Genomic DNA, 18,159 nt, shown 5'->3' on the forward strand with positions numbered 1-18,159 from the left:
GGCGAACCACGGCCTCTCGTCCGGTTACTATTCCAAGTCGGGTATGGGATTAGTTATATTGTTTGTTTTCGGAAGCATGGACTTGGTGGTGGAGGAAGCCGTAACCGACCAGCGGTTACGTGAGCCACCCAACGACGGCGAGGAGTCCAGCAATCCTCTCGCACATAACCATCCCTGCATGGGATTCGAACCTGCGAACCCACGCAGAGTAATCAGAGGTGCGGTGGCGAGCGTATTTCCAACGCTTAGCCCGTTGAGCCACACCGCCGCGCCAATATTTTATTCCAATATCCGACAAGCTAGTGAACCAAAGACCATGGTCCATTGTTCGATTTAGACCATTTTATTAAATCTCCCTTCTGCATAAATTTTAAAATTCTAGCAAATAAATAACCTTGGTCAGCAGAAATGTCAAGTAAGCTCTTCGTGCAGGATATACATTGATCCAAAGCTTTGTAATCAACAAATGATCCTCTACTGCCACCTGCTGACATCAATAACATAGACACTAATGTGGCAACACTGGATAACATTTGGCCGTCATCACTCAGGTATATATCTGCTGTAAGAGAGGACACAAGCTGACATATAGATAGGTTGATGCTTTGAATGTCTGCGGTTGTAACCTGAATAAAAGTAAAGGTTTAGTGGTATACGTGGAATTGGAATATGTATAATTTCACTGGAGTCGTATTTTAAACTCCCTGGAGTCAAGAGTTGGAATAATGTATTTCCCGAAGTTGGAGACAGAATTGCAGACTGTCAATGGGGATAAAATGAGTCAAAAACTCAAAATAGATTCATTTACTAAGTGTCTCTAACAGTCAGTTAAAGAATGCTACTTCTTTTGGAGTTCGCAGATGAACTTTTTTACAGGTCAACGAGAAGTTTATATCCAACTCCATGACATCAGTTATAGTTCATTTGGTTGATTGGAGTAGTGATTGCCTGGCAAAAATTATTCAAATTTTATTTAAAAAAGATTCGCTATTTGAGAGCATACCCTAACCCAGGGGTGGGCAACTTCTCTAATCGGCGGGCCAGATGTGGGAAAATGAAGTTCTCGGCGGGTCGGATTATAACATGAATAGCATTCAATATCTTAATCACATATTTATTCGCTAATGCAAGAAAGAAAATTATAAATGGCGTTTAAAGTAAAGTTTAAACTATTAAAAAATAGAGACCAAAAAACCCATAATGAATTTATCATAATGTACTGAAAGTGTAATAATGTAAAATCATAATGTACTGATGTACAGTCAGTGGGCCAGTCGAAATCTCGTCTTGGGCCATATGTTGCCCACCCCTGTACTAACCCTAAGTGGCGAGATTTTCTGTGGCGAATTTTTCGGACACATGAAAAAAATAATACAATGAAAAATTCAATGATTAAGCTTGTGAGCATTGCAATCTTCAATCTGTAACACCGAGCAAATTAGTCTCAGTGTGTCGACTAGGCGAATTGCCTAGTTTTTTTACAGTAAATTTCAAAAAAACAAACCCTACCTGCTTAACGTTTTCATCTGTCTTTTTTTTCTTAGTACTCTGCCTTCCACCAGTGTGATGATACGGGAAGTTGGAATAAAAATATTGATCAAAGTATTTCATGTAAGTTGAACGAACGTTAGCAATCTGTTATGTCAGAATAGTAAATATGTGAGGGTAGAAGGGGCCGTAAAACATTGATTTTAGGGAGCTGTATGCATTTGTATGTAGCCAGAAATTTTTAAAAAGAGATTCTGAAATTTCTAATTGACGAGTTAGAATGTATTAGCGAGTGGAAAACAAATTGGGCTTCCATTGGGCTTGATACCAGAAAATGCTTTTTTTTTTACATTTCAAATGAGGGGGTTCTGACCCTCACAAACCCCTGGGCTATGCCACTGGTGACACCCATGGGTAAATAACAATGTGTTTTTATTTTTTTTTTGGGGCTCCGTAAATAACCTAGTCAACCTCTCCCCGGGCTCCACAACACCAAAAGTTTGAGAACCCCTGTCATAGCAACCAAACACTGATACATGGGAAGTCATAATTTCAAAAATATTGGAATTCTTGTTGTGGCTCTGATTATACCCACAATGAGATAGTAGGCATACATAGAGTTTAAACTCGAATTTCCAACTCGATACTAATATATTTAGCGCCTTTCAGTGAAGTGCTTCAGAAAAAAATAGAGATTACACTCTTAAACTTACTATTTAATTTGAGAAAGTCAAATTTAAATGTCGATCAATAAATATCCTACAGTTTTACATAACAATTAAAAAGTTGATTAAACAATTTCACTCTGGTATTCTTGCCACAGCATCGTTGCGTTACACGCATTCGAATCCACTTCCATAAAGGCATATAGCAAGGAAAGGTGGTTAGTCTTGCGTAACCCCAACTGATAGGCGCGGCGGTGTGGCTCATTGTGCTAAACGTTAAGGATACGCTCGCCACTAAACCTCTGACTACCCTTGCGTGGGTTCGCAGGTTCGAATTCCATGCAGGGATGACCATGTGCGAGAGGATTACTGGACTACTCTCCGCCGTAGGGTGGTTCACATAACCGCTGGTCAGTTCGGTCAGCCGGAATAGTAACCAGACGAGAGACTGTGGTTCGGCATATGGTTAAGCCTCTTCCCTGGGATAAATATGTAAATCCTATCCTAATGTTACTTAAACTTACTGCTGCCATTTTATTATCTGCAGTCTCCATCAATTTCTTACAGAGCAGGTTCATGATGTTCAAAGTGAGATTCATTGTCGTCACTGATTCATAGTTCAGACTTTTTGATTCATCTGTTAATAAGAGAAATAGAAATGCTATAGAACCAGAATTGAAGATTGCATATGTGTAAAAACTGCGATCCATTATGACAAAGGTTTAAGAGAAATAGTTAAATGTCTAACCAACCTAAATTAGTTACCATTTCTACACACAACAAAATGCTAGACAAAATGTAACAGAGGTCGAAAATGGAAAATCTGGTCTACCAGTTTCTTGATTTATGTGCATGTACTTGGACGATGGAGAAAGCCAAAACCTAGTGAATACATGAAATAGGGGATAGCAAGCCATCCAGATTATCACTGTTTCTGCTATAGAGCCCACGAAATAGGACAATACGCCCTTCTCCCATAAAAAAAATGGGCCAGTTCCGGAAGCTCATTTTCTGGCTTCAGAAGTGTGTGTACCAAAATGGAGGTAACTAATTTTGTTTGCCTACTTTACATCAAGTTGTGTAAAAGGACTCGAGCCATTATGCAGGAGGTATTTCCACTTGGCTAACACAGACAGTCCCTGAACTCGTAATAGAACTAAAATAAGGAAAATCGGAATAAAATTATGCCCTATTCCTAACCTGGTACACACACTAGGGGAGTACCAAATATTCCCTCCCCCCATAAATAAGAGGAGCCATGTCCAGAAAGCTCATTTTCCTACCTGATACAGCTTCATGCCAGCAGTCAAACAACAGTGGAAAAATAGTTGTGATCAGTTGCCATGGTGTCGTGGTTGTATCTTCAGGAGTGAAGGATGATAAAGTGTTCATTGAAATGGATCTGTAAATAGGATTTAAAATTTATAATCAGCTTATATACGAGAAAAGGAGAAGCTAAAAATATTAAGTGTGGTAGTCCTGATGACTAATTTTTCATGCTCATTCCAAGAACGATTTGCCCAATTTTGGGTCGTGGAGCATTTTCTAGTGGGCTTTCAATAAATTTTGATTATGCCAGTGATACACAAAAAAGGGTGCTCCAGAAGTATCATACCAAGATGTCGTACAACCTGAATCCTAACCGGTACACAATACTATGTTCAGGTTGTGTGCCATCTTGGTGCGCATACTTCTGGAGGTCCCAAAAAAATTCTATAAATCCAACATTACATATAAAAAAAAATTTCAAATGGTTTTAGTTCATATATCAAACGATAATATATTTAATTTCAACTATAATACCAGCATTGCAACTACCCTAGTAGTTGTTACTATGTTTATTCTTGTGTATCCTGTTATCTTATTGCGTCATTAAAATTCTAAAAGCTAACGACGTGTACCGCTACAATCAGTTGTTCAATCTTTATACCGCCACGTGTACCGGTACAATTGCATTAGTTTTAATTACAAATCAGGTGTCCATTAACAAGAATATTACCAACAAAATTTTTGGGCTTTGAACTTTTCCATTTTACTATTTGGGATTCACTTAAAAAACTTTGCCGACTACTGCTTTGTTCAAAATGACTTGGATTATGCTTTCTGCCCCCATGTACTTTTCCCATATGTCCACCGAATATCAAATTCATTAATTACATAAACCTCAACGAACCTGAGTGAAAATGCCGGCTTCAATAATTTCTGCGACTCGAATCCCGTCAAAACACTGCTGATATCATCTGAGTTCCATTGTATCATAGCACCATTTTCCTCATTGAACCTAATTTCCCTATTTTTGATCAAATTTTCCAAATATTTTGGATGATTTTTTGTGTTTTCTGTGTTTTTTGGTGATTCTGAAGTCGTTAAAAGTTGGTGTAACCGACTCAAAATTCTGTTTCTCCAGGATATTGATGATTCCTTGTTTGAAAGTTTCATCGACAGAATTCTGGTTGTTCCTGCATAATTACAGAAAAAGTTTGCACATAGTTGAAAGTAGGAATTTGTATAGAATTATGATTGGTTTATAATGTTTTAGCTGATAAGATAGGATTTATTACATCTTTATCTTGGAGGATAGTAAAGCCAGCATGGTGATGCGGTAGACAAGAATTTCTTCCTGTTACCTGTACTGGCTGGATGTAGGGCCATTCACACCAGATTGGTAGATAAAAGGGGTCGTTACTGACAAGTTATTACATTACTTGACTATCTTGGGATGAAAAGAAGGTTCAATAGAATAATCCCAGAATAAGAATACAACTTCACTCCAGGAGAACAGAAGCCGATAACATGACTGGTGAACCAAAGTCAGTTACCAATCTAGTTATGGTATAGAGATAATTACCCAATTAGTTGTTCAATATGAATTAACTTGATGGCAGAGAGAGCAACAACCAGCCTAAACGAAGATAAATAAAGCACAATCGGTGTATAGCAAAACGATTTGACGACATGAGTTTATTAGGGCATCAGTTTTTCTAAAAATTTGAAACGTCTGTAAATTACATCTTTTCGCTTTTGTGCTGCATTTATCTTCAACATAAATATAACTGGTGGCTAACCCTGGTGTTATGTGAACCATGATTGCGAATGGTCCAGCAAACTGTTCATAATAAATAACATAACTATCCATCACAGAGTGTTGAACCTGTGAATCCACGCCCTGTACTCAGCAGAAGGATAATATACCATCCGCCGAGCCAATACATACAACAATACAGTCCTATCCTATTTAATTTTTTTATACTATACTTACCAACGACACCTTTATTCTTAGCTTTCCCACTGGCAGCTGATGTTGTTTGCTTTGTTGAAATCAACTCAATGAAATGTTGGAGAAGTGAGTTTCTGTGAGACTCCGTAAGTAAGCCTGGAAAGTGTTCAATCACAAGATCAACGACCTACAAAAAAAATTGAAAATTTTATCAAAAAAAAAAAATATTGTGATGTTTTAAATCAGTGGTGCTTAAGAGGATGGGGAGCGCCACACAAGACAAGACACAACATAGACAATTTTTTGATTCAGATGTATTGTATGTAAAATTAAGAAATTTTAGCAACAACAAGTGATTCAAAGGGTCTTGCTGAGAACCCAACCACATAATTTGATGTAACGTTTCAACTGGGAGCAATGTAACTTGTGCAATGTAACAAATGCTAAGATAGCAGATTAATTCCTCTTAACCATCTCAAAATAAACCATTTTGCTATACTATAATCAAACCATGCACGGCAAACTATTCATGTACACATATTAAAAATGTTAATTAGAAATTTCCTGTGTACGCATTCAATGAATAGCCCTAATGCTGACATGCGATTACTACTAAACAAAATAACAACCATATGGTGCATATTGATAGCGAGAGAATAAACAGCCTTTTTGAATACTTATCCATACAATCTCAATATTTAATCCCGCTTACACAATTTCGAATGTATTTTTTCTTCCTTTTCTAGGAAATTGGAATTATTTCAATACAATATAACACCCATATGGTGCAAATTAATAGTATATAATATATATTCCAAATATATATTTTTGGAATTTGTCTAACTCAGTGGTTCTCAACCTGTGGTGAGCGTACCACTAGTGGTACGCGGAAGATGATCAAGAGGTACGCGAGCAGCTTTGAATTATTGCAACAATTAACTTTTGAGTTGGCCAAAATATGCCGACAACGCTTTATCTTCCATACTGTATGTATTCACTAAACGGCCTTCATGAATGTTTCCCCGGGCATCAATTTCCTTGTTTACTTCCGTAACCGGCAACAATCAGTAAACATTGCCTCGTTTTTGTAGTTTTGCGTGATATTTGTCAGTTTTCAAAAAATAGTTGTGACTTAAATCTCCCAATTGCCATTATGTCTTCAAAGGAGCATTAATTTAGTTGCTGTAATCCAAAATGAGTCTCGCAAATGCTGCGATAGACTAGTCGAAACTAAGCTATCAGTGCCTGTAAGCGGCACATTGTAGATAAATTTTATAAAAATGAGGGCTTTTAAACATGTAAACCAGCTTATAAGCGCTAACACATCAAAACACTCTCAAAATAAGTAAATTTTTTTTGCAATAGTAAAGTACCGTATAGGAAGAATTTTTCTGGGGTCAAGGGTCGGAGAAACGTCTTAAACGTCAGTCCAATCTTCAGAGATCGCCCTCGCCTGCTATTGTCCACAAACGAATCGAGATTGGGGCATGTTTTCGTTCGTCTTGCGAATTAGGTTGCCGTGCCAAAAAATGGCTTTTCCAGTGGTACGCGGCCAGTAAAAGGTTGAGAACCACTGGTCTAACTCATTCAGAAGCAAAAAACACACGAGGCAGATGACTGCTGCATATGCAGAGAGCGGCTAAGACCATATTAAATTGTGACTTTGCGTTACATGCCAGATTGATTACGGTCTTTTAATGGACCCTAAGCTGCATTTCAATTATTTGTTTTTCTCAAGAATCGATTTCCCAAACTGTTTAGTATCGTTATCCCCGTATCCAAGGCCGTATCCAATGCTTAATTACCTCTTTCTTAAATATAAAATTAATTAGTCGATTCATAAATTTGATAGTTTAACATAAAAATATATATCCATGACATTGATTAGATTGGGTTCTTATTCACAAAAAAGACGCAATAGTTTTTAAAGCAAAGTACAAGTTTTGAGAGTAGACAATGAAGTATAAGGCGCTACCTGATCAATTACGTGCATCGCTTTTTAAGGCACAAGATCGATTTTTAAGAAAAAAAATATTTAAAGTGCGCCTTGTTGCTCGTGAAATACAGTAATTGGCCTTTAATTCTTCAGGCTTCAGTATCAGTCAGTAGTTTATTTATCACCAAAATGAAAATACACTCGATTCGAACAAAAATTGGAAAAAAACATGAAAATGGCATTTCACCATGAAGGGTGATGCGAAAAAAACAATGTTGGATATTGTTCAGCGACACCCGTGATAAAAGTCTAACATTGATAAAGGTTGAATAAAAAGCAGTCGAATTATATGTAATTAAAAAGATTAATGTTCAAAAACCACATCCGTTTCAAACAAGAGAATCTGGCAAGTGCCTATGAGGTAACCATGGGCAACAGCATAGCAGCCCATGACAGACTGAGTACAAACGACGTATAAAAACGATTCAAGAAATATCAGTATCAGTACTACAAACCTGCAGTGAATCTTTTTGTACATCATCATGTATATGTGACATTGCACAATATAAATGCGAGAGAATTATATCGAAGAATGGAGACATCTCTTGCTCAGATATTTCAGTAAAAATAAGTCGGAAAAACGAGAGACTTGATTTCCTGAACCAAAAAAGAGAATATTTTGTGTTTTGAAGCAATGGTTTTTTATCAGGGAAAGCTTAATGATAGATAATCTATTTAAAAGTGAAAAAATCAGAAATGAATGAAAATGATAAAATGTTTTTAAGAAGTCCATTAAATCAAGAGCACTTTTTTTATAGTGTTAGGGGAAGAAACTTTGCTTTCCAAACGGAAACGAAGTTTTTATGTTTAGTAAAACGGGGGGGGGGTGAAGAGTTCCAATAAATTCCAGGGAAGAGAATTACATTAAAAGGCTTGGAAACCACTGAATTGAACTGTATTATTAAATTGAAAAAAAAAACTAAATTCAGGGAATAAGAAAACATCATGTCGCTTGTGGATTATATAAATACTAAATAGGTAATTAGTTTTGCATCTTTGCTCTGAATTAGGCTCCGACTGAGCAGTCTATGAGAAATACAATGCTACTAACTTTTTCAACAGTTATCGTTATCATGATTTTCAATAGCCTGCCTAATTTATTGTTCCAATCTCCGACAATTGGACAGTTATTAGTCAAAATATGCCAGAGCTTATGATATTATTTTACTAACAGTGTCATTTCCTTTCATCAATATTTCCGGAACTAACTAATTAGTGCTAATGAGCAATCAAAATATCCAGCACCGGAAATGAAAGAACAGATAAAAATAATCATTCATTATTGAGTTGCTGCAGCCAGAAAAACTATCCATATCAAAAACGAAACAGCGGATAAAAATAACACAAATGTATTTCTGTAACACTTCGTCAGACCTTCTAAGACAAGCAGTTTACAACAATGTTGTATTACTGGCAGTGTCTGTAATCCCTTTTGCAAACACAGTTATCAAAATCGGGTTACGTCTATTTTTTGAGGGTCTTTTTTCCAATGCAAAAAAAAATCAAGAAAAGCTTTCGAATCTGCAAAAAGTCTATCATGTCATCAAAATCTTTTTTTTTCTCCACCAAATAGGAACCTGAATAGAGTTTCATTGGAGTACAGATTGCAAACAAACATGAAATATAACCGGAAGGGAGCGGCAGGACTTTAAGGTCGATTGACCTTAAAAAATTTGAAAAAAAGCTTTAAACATCTTCCCTGCTTTCAAGGCACTGAATGCCATTACCTACCTTACTTGCTGATCTTCATCAGCCATTGTTCGTAAAACTTTTTCAAATATTTTTGGTAAATGATTTTGAATGAGATTCCTGTTATTTGATAAATGAACTCGTAATGAAGTCAAAGCATCAGTTCTGAAATTCGTATTGAAATGTCCAACTTGCCCAAGAAGTTCTGGAATGTTCTTTTTCCCTACGATTTCTTCTTCCTGTGAAATTAAATATAGCAATATATAATTTTACACAGGGATGCCCTAAACCAGTGGTTCTCAGACGGTGGGGCACGCCCCACATGAGGGGGGGGAGGCATGGACAATTTTTTTTGAGGGGGCATGAAGCTAATTAAAATTATTTGTTAGACTTGATTTTGCCCGCCTTATTTACATTTCTTTATTGTTTAGAGATTGCAGAGAGCGGTTGTGCTTGTTATTTTTGTCATCTGTTATATTACTGGGGTGCGTTTAATTTTAGCCGAGCTTCGTATGCAAAACATCATTACTAGGGCTGGGCATTTCGAATCGAATAATCGAATCGAATCGAATAGTGGATTATTCGGTTCAGAGCTAAATTTCGAATCGCCGCCATCTTGTTTTTATCTTTCCGCTAATCTTCAAGGTGAATTCCTCATTTTTTTTCATTGGAGTCGTATTTTTTTAACGAAATTCTAACATACGACTATTTTCTTATTGATATAACGTGTTTGTTATTCTGTGTGGACGCTCAGTAACCTATCTGAGTGATTTATTCTATGTCTTCAGTAATTCATTTGTTGAGAGGACCAATTACTATAATAAAGTCGCTTACAATTATATATTTTCAAGTATTCGAGATTCGATTCGATTCGAAAAAATTATTCGATTCGATTCTGAAATCACAAGGTATTCGAAAATGCCCAGCCCTAATTATTACTCATTGAGCATGGATAATAATTACTGTTAGCGAGAAGAGCCGCATAAAAACTCCGGCAAGCCGCTGCTTGCCAACCGTTGTTATAAAGGAAGCATACCATTATTACTCATGAAGCATTTTCTACTTTAACATTGTTGTACAAGCTATAGATGGTGACTCACATTTCATGATCAACAACCTAATTTCCTGAATAGACAGTAACGGAAAATCACTCAGCCTACACATAACAAAGAGGTGTTTAACTCATTAGAAGAAAATTCTGTATAAGCACACAAAATAGGATTTACATATTTATCCCGGGAAGAGGAAAGACGATAAGACGTCTTAATGTTATAACAAATCATACCATAGGTTCTCAATACGTGAATGTGACCAGTTGTTATGTGAACCATCCTACGAGGTGCAATGGTGAGTGTTTTCCTAACAAGACAAACAATGCAAAAGCCCATAACATAATTTGGATAGTGGGTCGGAAGATCTCCCCCATGTGTTTGACAAAAGTCCTCTGAAACATTCGAGAAGACTTTTAAGAAATATGTGAACAAAAAAGGCATTTATTCTGTTGACCATGTGCAATTTAAAAGTTCTCCTGTTGCAATTAACGCTCCCCCTTATGAAGTTTTGGTTGCCTGGTTTCAACTATTTCGGCATGTTTTTAAAGGTCAAGAACCACTGCTCTAAAACCTCTTCAAAACATTGCAAGGTATCTAATGGGAAAATAATAAAGCAGTATGAGATTCTTCGATGATTACTACCATATGGGTTATTACATTGTCACATTTCCTGCGCATAACATGAACGATTTCCGGGATTATTACATCCTACATATGGTTAAAATTAATAGAAGGCCCTACTTTTACATTAACATATTGGCTTATATTAAGCTTTTGGGAAGAATTATCAAACGAATTTAGCATAAATCAAATTCTTTTTATTCATTTATTCATCCATCCAAATCAATTTTATAGAGATACATACAGGTACTTTAAATATTTATTATAAATATTTTAATAATATAAACTTATGAATTTGTTTTGAAGTCATAAAAAAGCATATAGTCAATTTCGTACATATTAATTAGTCAAGTGAGACATAATAACTATCTAAATTAATCTGGTTTACCACTCTAATTGAAGTGAAAATCATACTGCACAGAAATGTCTGACCAAGGGAACGTTCCTCAAACAAGAATAGTTCAACATGGATGCCTGACCTTGTTCAGACGAAACATTATAGATATAAATTTGTGTTAGTGTGCAGCAGGACTCTTGAGTCACTCTGGATAGTTATTACTTATCAATTTTAATCGGTAAGTATGTTGATAGGTATTTGTCTGTCTGTCTGTGTGTATGTCAATCAATCAAATCGTTTTTTATTTCTCATTCCGATATGTCTGTTAGATGCACGCGATATCTCACGAAAGCAAGATTGAATCTGCTCCAGATTTTGCATGCGCATTCATCATATCTCGGACCAAAAGCCTATTGATTTTGGGCAAATTATGTCGTATAATTAGCGAGTTATTATTTAATTAGCGATGGGACACAAGGTGTCACTATGGAGTAAAAGCGCTGTTTTGGGGGATCTCCTAACTTTCGTTCGATAAGGATTCGGTCTCTGACCGATATTCTCGTTTTTACTCTTGCTACATATTAAATGCCCATATAAAAATATCTTTACGAAATTTCTGCATTTCTATATATTATAAAAATCAACCACACAAAAACACGAGAATATCGGTCAGAGAACGAAGACTTATTCGCCCAAAATCAATAGGCTTCTGGTCCGAGATAAGATGAATGCACATGCAAAATCTGGAGCAGATTCAATCTCGCTTTCGTGAGATATCGCGTGCATCTAACAGACATACACACTACACAGACATACAGACAAAGCTATTGCTTTGGACAAATTTGTATCCAATGGCACTAAAAGTGCACGCTGGAGAAACTGACAGACATTTATGAAAATCTAATCAGGATACATAAAATTTTTAGCAATATGACTTTCACTTTAATCAGAATGGTAAACTAGAATAATTAAGATAGTTGTTATGTATTAAGCGTGTATGACTAATTAATTGATATGTCTGATATTGCTTTTTTATGATTTCTTATTCAAAACAAATTCATCGATTTATATTATTTTGAATGAATTTACAAATACTCTAAACAAAACCATTAATAACTAAATATTTAATTATATAGAACATTGCATAACTCCTCTATATGACAGCAATGTTTTTAATTCTGTGGGATATGCATAAGATCTTTGTTCTAAAAACGTTTCGTTAAAACTGTTTCCAAACCAGACATGAACTGGTAGGCTGTTGTCCACCATAAGAATAAGACATCTTATCAAGTTTTCTCTTTCCTGGATAAATGATGAAACCACATCCTAACCTAGGTAATTTCACCCCTTTTATCCCAGCACTAAAATAACGATACTTCCGTGGTATGGTATGCAGCCCAGGTTGGGGTTAGGCCATAATTTCATTCAGATTTTCCTTATTTTAGTTCTATTACGAGTTCGAGGTCTGTCTGTGATAGCCAATTGATAGTGGTTTTTTTCTTATTACTTGTGTCGCTACAATATTTCATGCACGACGGAAATAAAAATATCCAAGTGAATATACCCACTGCTCATAGGCTTCTGTCCCTTTACACAACTTGATGTAAAGTAGGCGAACAAAATTAGTCACCTCCATATTGATACACATACTTCTGGAGCGCCAAAATAACTAATATACTTACAATCTCTTCTTCCTCTAATTTCACATTTTTCATTTGATCAGGGATATAAATCGATTGAGATTTGAACGCGACTTCCGTCACATTACTCGGCAACGGACGTTTCTTCCCGACCTTCAATTTTACTTTTTGAAAATCGCTTTTTTTCGCTTTTGCTCTTCTGCTTTTTTTACCCATAATTTGAGACGTTTGCACTGTATTTTAAATTTTTATTTTTATTATTTCTGTGAATATAAAAAATATGAAAAAAAAGAAGATTTTTTTTGCAAAAATTAGAAAAATAATGAACATGAAACAGTTTGAGTATTACTGCAAACAGAAGGAAGAAGGCAATTTGCTCTGAAAATAAGAAAACACTTTGCTCACAGAAATTTACTATAGTATTATAGGGTGACACGACAAAAAAATGGAACCCAGGCCATTTGGAACATATTGTATAGATTTCATTTTTTTGGGTCACCCGGTATAAATGGAAAACTGTACATTGAAAATCGCTTCAACGGAGTTGTTGCAGTAGGGAGTTAACGAGTAGGGACAATTAACGAGTAGGGACAATTAACGAGTAGGGACAATTAACTGACAGGGTAGAGGGAATTCAAAAATCATTCAAAAATTTTTTTATTCAAATATTAAGAATTTTAGGCCGTCAGACAGGCAGATCAAAACGTACTATATCTCAAGTGGTAACAAACAACACAGAGAAACTAGTGACCTTTACAAGCTTGGGGGAGTCCTGACCCATTGAATATGGACAGTTTATATAACAAGCAAAAAAACAGAATGAGCTACCGGTACTTTCTAACAAAACTTTAATAACTTGTGAAAATACATGACTGTGGAAAGCATGAAGGATCAGTGGTAATACAAATAAAAAAGTGATAAATAAGGCCATTTGCTCTTACTGCATGATAAAGGATAATAATTGTACATGGCAAGGAAGCATATTATTTGGTAATGTATGAAGAAATTTGACATTGAAGCTAAAAGAAAATCTTCAAAATTTGATCTTTAGAGGTTTTTTTTGCTCTTACTGCATGATATTGGTAATTTCTACACGGCAATGCAACATATTGTGTCAGAAAAGTATGAAGAAAATTTTACATTTCCATTGCAAATTATTGCAACACCGATATGCATTGATCAGGAATCGAACTCGGGCCTCCCATGTGGCAGGCGAGAATTCTACTTCCAAACCACCAATGCTAGATAGTAGACATGTTGCGCAATACCTTTCCCATGGTAATGAGTAAAAACTAAAAGACTATGCAAGCAGGGTTGAAAAGTTATTTGAAAGAAAATTTTAAGATTACAGACAACGAACTACTGATGCATGAAAGGTTACTAAGTAACTACATACCGGTATATACCGGTAATTGTGGTTTTGTGGCCTTGAAGACAGGGACATGTTATTTTTGACTCTTCAAGTGTGAACAAAGATAATAATAAGGCACCAGAGGTGATATAAGTAACAGAAAAACAAAATTTACCCTTGACTGATCATGATATACAAAAATAAAGTCATGACACAAACTTTAAATCAGAAAAAATTGAAGTTTTAGACAAATTATATGCATGGCAAACCACTCTAAAAATAAGAGTAGTTTTGTGCCTTGCAGTGGACTTGATATTTAAAAAAGAAAATGTATCTCTTCTGTACTACATGTGTCGAAGCAAATTCTCTTCATCATAATTTAGGACCTAGTTAAAAATAAATTGCAGGCAACAAAATTCAGGTCAATGAATTGCAATTTTATTGCAAATTCAGCCAAATGCATTTATGATGAGTCATGATTCAGATAACAGCCGCACAAACATGGCCCTCACATAATCTAAACATATATCAAAAACCCAAGCTCGGCGGTGTGTGAAAAAAATATTCTAGCCTAATTAAATATGTGTGGGCTTCAATAGGCGCCACAGACATATTTGTTCTTGTACAAAGGCATAGATGTGGCAACCTTAGTAAATAATGTGAAATAATTAAAATTGAATGAATCATGCATAAAAGTAGAAACTGCAAATGGCGATATTCATTATGTTACAAAAGTTCTCAAATTCTGGGGAAGCTGGGCTTAATACTTTGCTCTGAATAAAGCCACTAAAGTCATATTTGCGCTGGTACAAAAGCATAAATGTGGCAACACTGGTAAATAATGTAAAATAAGAGAAACTGAATGAATCATATATGTATAAAGGTAGAACCTGCAAATGGAGGATTTCCATTATAAATTTATGAACTAAAATATAAAACTTTTGAAAAAATAATGACAAAATAACTAAAAGAAAAACGTTTTGTTCACAGCACCGCACGTAACTTTCAAACAGAAATTAATATAAGATAATTAGCTCCTTGGAACACAATATATATCACAACCGAGTTTGTTTCTAACAAACCTAAAAACGAACATAAGGCACTAATTAAAATCAAGACTAAAACAGGTACAGCTTGTAACCAAACCAAAAGATGGTTATCAACTGGGGGCCGCTAAAAAAAGGCCACAATGGGGGGCGCAAAACTAATATTACTTTTCATTTTACAAGAACTTTGTTGAGCATCAATTATTTTATTAACATAATGGAATTTGGAATCTACCAATCATAGAAACACTATAAATATCGAAGGCTATTTAACTGCAACGATATAAACATAGGTGGGAACCAATACAAAAGGGCTGAGAATGAACCCCCTTTTTCCACTCTCCCCCCCCCCCCCCCCAAGTTTATTAACTAAAATCATTGAAGTCATTTTTCTATAATTGTCCAGTTTTGCAATCATTTTGCCAATGAAGATATAAATCCTTTTGAAGAGAGGAAACAGATTTGCCACAAAAATCACAAGAAATAGTTTTGATTGGCTGAATTGTTTCCGGTGACGATAATAAAGCCAATAAGGATGGTTTTTCTTGATGACTAGACATTCTACGAATTGACTTACGAGCGGTTGATCTTCTTTTCACAACTATTGGTTCATTAGGAATTCCAACGTCTGACGTATCCATATTACTCTTGTTAGAAGTAGATTGGAGGTCAATTTCAGCGGAAGAACTTATATTGTCATTCCTAGACGTACTAATAGTCAGTTCATGATGTTTTGAAGAGCGATTTTGTACAGGGGAACTCATGGATGCTTGTTTGGTTACAGTATCCTCTAAAGATGACATTTGTTTTGTATTTTGATCCCCCGAAACAGTGACTTTACCTAAATCGGGAGACATTTTTCTTAAACTACTATCACAGCTAGAGTCATTTGATGGAACACTAGATTTCTTTGGCAGCGTGGACGACATTTTTGAAGCCGATAAGTCTAAAGGAGATAAATCTATTTCAATATTTTCCGATGGTGTAGCTTCGACAATTTTATTGCTCAAATTTAAAGCAGCTGACTGTTGTCTTAACAAACTTTCTTGTGCTTCAGACATTAGACTGGCTATTTCAGTTGAATCTCTTGTGTTAGGAGAATTAGAATCCTCTTCAATGATTTCAAAAATGTTACGATCAGGGATGGTGTTCTCGGCAGTCATTCGCCGTCTTGGTGTGATTTTTTGTCTGCGTTTGCCAGCATCCATCATATTCAATTCACCTATATCCTTTTTATCAGTCTTCATAGGGCGGTATTCCTTTTTTATTTGTTTTTTACGAGGTTTTTTGATTATACATTCACTTATATCGTCATCTGACATTTCAAATTCGCCGGAATTTCCATTTTCTTCACGGTTCAGTGAATTTTTTTTGTTCAAAATATTCCGCTCTGGGGTTGATTCATCATATTCCGGGAAGACTGTTAAATCAGGACTAACAATACATTTTGACTGCGCTTCAGAAATTGAAATGTTGCAGTCTCTGGCAGGTTGTGAGTCAATAATCAAAGGTCCGCTATCAAAGGATCTTTCATTTTGAGAAATATCTTTTTGTAATTGTTCTGTAACAATGCTATTATTGGAACCTGATTGTTTAGTAACAAAAGTGTCTTCATCCGAGAGGTCTTCATACATTAAAGTTGGTTTTGTTGTCTGAACTACATTTTCATCTTGTACTTCTTGTGGTTGAGCTGACGGACTAAAACTGTGATTAATTATTTGTGATACTGGTGAAACGTGGTTCACCATTCCAGAGGGATAATTTGAAACTTGCGGGTTAATTTCATAATTTTGCATTAATGGTGAAGGGTAGAGATTACCAATTGTGCTGTTTCCAAATATGTACGATGTTCCGCCAGGATTTATACCTGTGCTTCCAATTACAGGCTGCTGGTAGGCTTGAGCTAGCGGTACATGATTCACAGTCGCCAGATTTGGAACAGGTATAGACTGAGTAGGAACCAACACAGAATATGAATTATTCACAGCTGGTTGCACATGACTGATCTCTCTTATCTGTTCTGCATCATTGCTCTCTCCTATTCGATTTGCTTGATTAGGGTCATTTTGTTTCTCTGAATCTTCAGTTTCTTCATCAGAAATGTCTTCATACATTTTCCGCAATGTTTCGTAATACTTTTCATCCTGTGTTCCACTTATATCAGCCATATTCTTTGAAAGAGTATCAGGACATTCAGAAAGTGTCCCTTTATCACCCAAAGCTAAAGTTACTGGCACCGTTTCACCATTTGCTTTTTCTTGCGTCGGCAACAAATTTGGATTCTTGTCATCTTCCAATTCCAGAGACTCCTCAGAAAATTCTTCAACATCAGCAATTTTAGGAGGCTGTAGTTCTAAATTAAGTTGATCGCAATTTTGGGCATTTTCCATCATATCACTATTAGGTAACAATGACTCGGATAGTTGCTGTTCTGGACAGCTATCAGGAAAAACCTGCGTATCAATGAACAATCTTTGAGAATCTTCAGAATCTGGAATTATATCATTTTCTATATCGGTAACATTTTCTTCAGAATCTAAATCCATGGCATCATCCTGCAATTCGTCAAACAACATATCTGCCGCTTCAAGTTGCATTTCCTGACTTTCCAACTCCTGCGGCTCAGTAACGACTGATTCAGCTAGTGGCTCTCCATCATCGCTTTCCGAAGAAGAATCAGAAGATTCCTCTTCCGTGTCCGTAACGTCAAACACTCGATCATAATTATCTATTTTTACCGAAGGATTCATTTTTTTTGAAGGAGAATTAATAATATCAGTCCAAACGGATTTTTTTATTTTTTCTGATCCACTAGATGTCTCTATTATCTTTTTTTGAGATGTGGATTTTTCATCCTCCTCAGAATTAGTATCAGAGTCCATTATTTTTCTTGCAGTTTTCACTTTTTTCTTTTTACGTTTCACAACAATTTCTGAATGTATGAGTCTACAACTTATTTTCTTTTTCTCTTTGGCAGAAATCACTTTTTTCTTCTTTTTAGATTTTTTCAGTGATCCCCCTGAGATGGGTTTAGAAATCAATTTTTTCTTCTTTTTC

General features: G+C 35.7%; 1 protein-coding gene across 1 annotated transcript in view; it reads right to left on the reverse strand.

The window, feature by feature from the left end:
* LOC120332401 (testis-expressed protein 10 homolog) overlaps positions 1–14,544 on the reverse strand; it is a 29,213-nt gene extending 14,669 nt beyond the window's left edge. The window contains exons 1-9 of the mRNA XM_039399639.2: positions 12,748–14,544; positions 9,098–9,294; positions 7,822–7,963; positions 5,413–5,557; positions 4,327–4,612; positions 3,437–3,555; positions 2,678–2,790; positions 1,510–1,635; positions 395–626 (exon numbers count right to left, since the gene is read on the reverse strand). Coding sequence (XP_039255573.2) covers positions 395–626; positions 1,510–1,635; positions 2,678–2,790; positions 3,437–3,555; positions 4,327–4,612; positions 5,413–5,557; positions 7,822–7,963; positions 9,098–9,294; positions 12,748–12,921 — 1,534 coding nt within the window. The 5' untranslated portion in view covers positions 12,922–14,544. The remainder of the gene's footprint in view (positions 1–394; positions 627–1,509; positions 1,636–2,677; positions 2,791–3,436; positions 3,556–4,326; positions 4,613–5,412; positions 5,558–7,821; positions 7,964–9,097; positions 9,295–12,747) is intronic.
* Between the last annotated feature and the right edge of the window lie 3,615 nt (positions 14,545–18,159).

This window comes from Styela clava, chromosome 13 (assembly GCF_964204865.1).
Source record: "Styela clava chromosome 13, kaStyClav1.hap1.2, whole genome shotgun sequence".
Classification (NCBI taxonomy): Eukaryota; Metazoa; Chordata; class Ascidiacea; order Stolidobranchia; family Styelidae; genus Styela; species Styela clava.